At 48.6% G+C, this 2,776-nt stretch overlaps 1 protein-coding gene across 1 annotated transcript in view; it reads right to left on the reverse strand.

The window, feature by feature from the left end:
• Window positions 1–1,406: 1,406 nt before the first annotated feature.
• The window catches only part of CUNH9orf116 (chromosome unknown C9orf116 homolog), a 2,549-nt gene continuing 1,179 nt past the window's right edge, over window positions 1,407–2,776 (reverse strand). The window contains exons 2-3 of the mRNA XM_015830501.1: window positions 2,704–2,728; window positions 1,407–1,868 (exon numbers count right to left, since the gene is read on the reverse strand). Coding sequence (XP_015685987.1) covers window positions 1,680–1,868; window positions 2,704–2,728 — 214 coding nt within the window. The 3' untranslated portion in view covers window positions 1,407–1,679. The remainder of the gene's footprint in view (window positions 1,869–2,703; window positions 2,729–2,776) is intronic.

The following is a 2,776-nucleotide window of genomic DNA, read 5'->3' on the forward strand; positions in this document are numbered from 1 at the left end:
GCCCTTGGTTCAACAAATTGCAGGCATGCGCCACATGCAGGCATGCGTCCAGCCTACCCATTCGGCTTCATGTCTGAAGTGCTGCACATCCCTAGTCAATATACTGAATTATCAGATCCAGAGTTTTCTCTCCCCCCCCCCAACTCACTTCTCTTTGGACTGTAGGCCCTGGAGCAGAGGTCCCCAACCTTTTGAGCACCAGGGACCAGCTGCTTGCATCCCGCGGATGGGAATTTGCTTGTTTGCGTGGACTGGTTTTTGGCATGCTGTGGCCCGGTGCTGGTCCACGGACTGGGGGTTGGGGACCCTTGCCCTGGAGCATCATTCAAAGACAAGACAGTCCTCTGCCCACAAAGGCAGTGGCCACAAAGTTAGGAAACTGCCTTGAACGTAATCAGAGCTCTGGTTGATTCAGCTGAATGATTGGCAGAGCCCCCTGGACACTTGGAATCCTGCATCCAGTTTTGGTCACCACGATGTAAAAAAGATGCTGAGACTCTAGAAAGAGTGCAGAGAAGAGCAACAAAGATGATTAGGGGACCGGAGGCTAAAACATATAAGGAACAGTTGCTGGAATTGGGTATGTCTAGTTTAACGAAGAGAAGGACGAGGGGGGACATGATAGCAGTGTTCCAGTATCTCAGGGGCTGCCCCAAAGAAGAGGGAGTCAAGCTATTCTCCAAGGCGCCTGAAGGCAGGACAAGAAGCAACGGATGGAAACTAAGCAAGGAGAGAAGCAACCTGGAACTAAGGAGAAACTTCCTGACAGAACAATTAACCAGTGGAACAACCTGCCCCCAGAAGCGGTGAATGCTCCAACGCTGGAAGTTTTTAAGAAGAGACTGGACAGCCATTTGTCCGAAATGGTATAGGGTTTCCTGCCTGAGCAGGGGGTTGGACTAGATGACCTCCAAGGTCCCTTCCAACTTTATTATTATTATTATTATTATTATTATTATTATTATTATTATTATTATTATTATTATTATTATTATTATTTTCGTAGCTGTTCCTATGGCGTCCTTGGTGCTCTTTGAGCTTGGTGGTTTTCTTGCAGACATTTCATTACCAAACTAGGAAACATCATCAGTGCTAGAAGAGAGTGGGCTTTAGAGGGAGGAGGACGAGGACGAGGACGATGACGACGATGACTGTGGGGTCCTCGGTGCTCTTTGATCTTGGTGGTTTTCTTGCAGACATTTCATTACCAAACTAGGTAACATCATCAATTCTAGACTGAGATGTCTGCAAGAAAACCACCACCGTCAGAGAGCACCGAGGACCCCACAGTTCAACTCTGAGCTACAAAGATTCTCTTCTATTAGTTGCTAGGGCTGCTGTGGGACAGATGTGGCATCTTTGGCCGGCAAAGTAGGTCTTGCCCCAATTTTGAAACCAGGCACACAGACAGGACCATTCCCAACATGTTTAAGGCAGGTAACGTTGCTCTAACATGCTCATCATATTAAGAAAGAGGCTAAGATTTTTTGCAAGCTACAAGCCAGGATCCGGTAGGAGCATTTTGAAGTCTCTGTTGCTGCAGGTCACCTTTGAAAAGAAATTTCCAAGGAAGGGGGAACATTGCAAACATTTCTTCATATCGAGGAATCATTTTTTTTTTAGTCTGGTCATTAAAATGGTGAAAAGCTAAAGGAGAGCAGGAAGTCTTCCGGTGCCCCTTACTCCGAAAGGGAAGGTCCTTTAGTTCGGTAACTGGGGTGGAAGTTGAGGGTATCCAGGAAAGTGATGAAGTTGTCGGGACCGGTCACGTAGCTTTTTTCCATGACGGTGTTGATGCCATAGTTCCTGTACATGCCGAACTTGATGAGACGATCGGAGAAGGCATGAGGGCTGACATGGAAGCTGGTCTGCAAAGAGTTAAACAGAGCAGGGTAGTCATCAGAAAAGAAGCCATTCAAATCATCTGGAGCATCATGACAACCACGTCAGCCTCACAGTAGGTGGCAGTTCCCACAGGGTTAGCTGGAGCATCCATCCAGGTAGTAGGATCTTGTTTTCATAGGCTGATTAATCCCCAATTTGTGAGGGTGAGCCTAACCCAGGGGTAGGCAACCTTGGCTCTTTTATGACTCGTGGACTTCAACTCCCAGAATTCCTGAGCCAGCCGTGCTGAGGGGAAAGGGAGAGGTTTCCAAGCTGAGCCATGCTGGCTCTGGAATTCTGGGAATTGAAGTCCGTGAGTCATAAAAGAGCCGAGGTTGCCTACCCCTGGCCTAACCTAAAAGATCTGGATGGGGTATTGGAGGCTAGATAGATGCAAATCTCCCCTCAGCCACATGAGGCCTCTGGAGGACTTGGGCTGGCCACTGCCTCTCAGCCCAACATGCCCCACTGGAGATAAAATGGAGACCTCCATGGTGGAAGAAGACCTACCCTCTTGCAAATGCTTAGGAACAGAGGTCAAGGACTGAACAGGGATGGTAGTCTAGTCAGCCTAGTCCAGGGGTAGGCCACCTTGGCTCTTTTATGACTGGTGGACTTCAACTCCCAGAATTCCTGAGGCAGCCATGCTGAGGGGAAAGGGAGAGGTTTCCAAGCTGAGCCAGGCTGGCTCAGGAATTCTGGGAGTTGAAGTCCACGAGTCATAAAAGAGCCAAGGTTGCCTACCCCTGGCCTAGTCAATGGTGTGTCAGAGTTAATTCTTCACCACCTGGACCCTTCAAAACCTGTTGAGTTACAAACCCGACATTCTCGGCCAGCCTGTTTCCTGGAGCCCATTTTGATCCCAGAAACAATCCAAGGCACCTCAATGGAT

The sequence above is a fragment of the Protobothrops mucrosquamatus genome, unplaced genomic scaffold (assembly GCF_001527695.2).
Source record: "Protobothrops mucrosquamatus isolate PMUCROS unplaced genomic scaffold, P.Mucros_1.0 scaffold11008, whole genome shotgun sequence".
NCBI classification, from domain to species: domain Eukaryota; kingdom Metazoa; phylum Chordata; class Lepidosauria; order Squamata; family Viperidae; genus Protobothrops; species Protobothrops mucrosquamatus.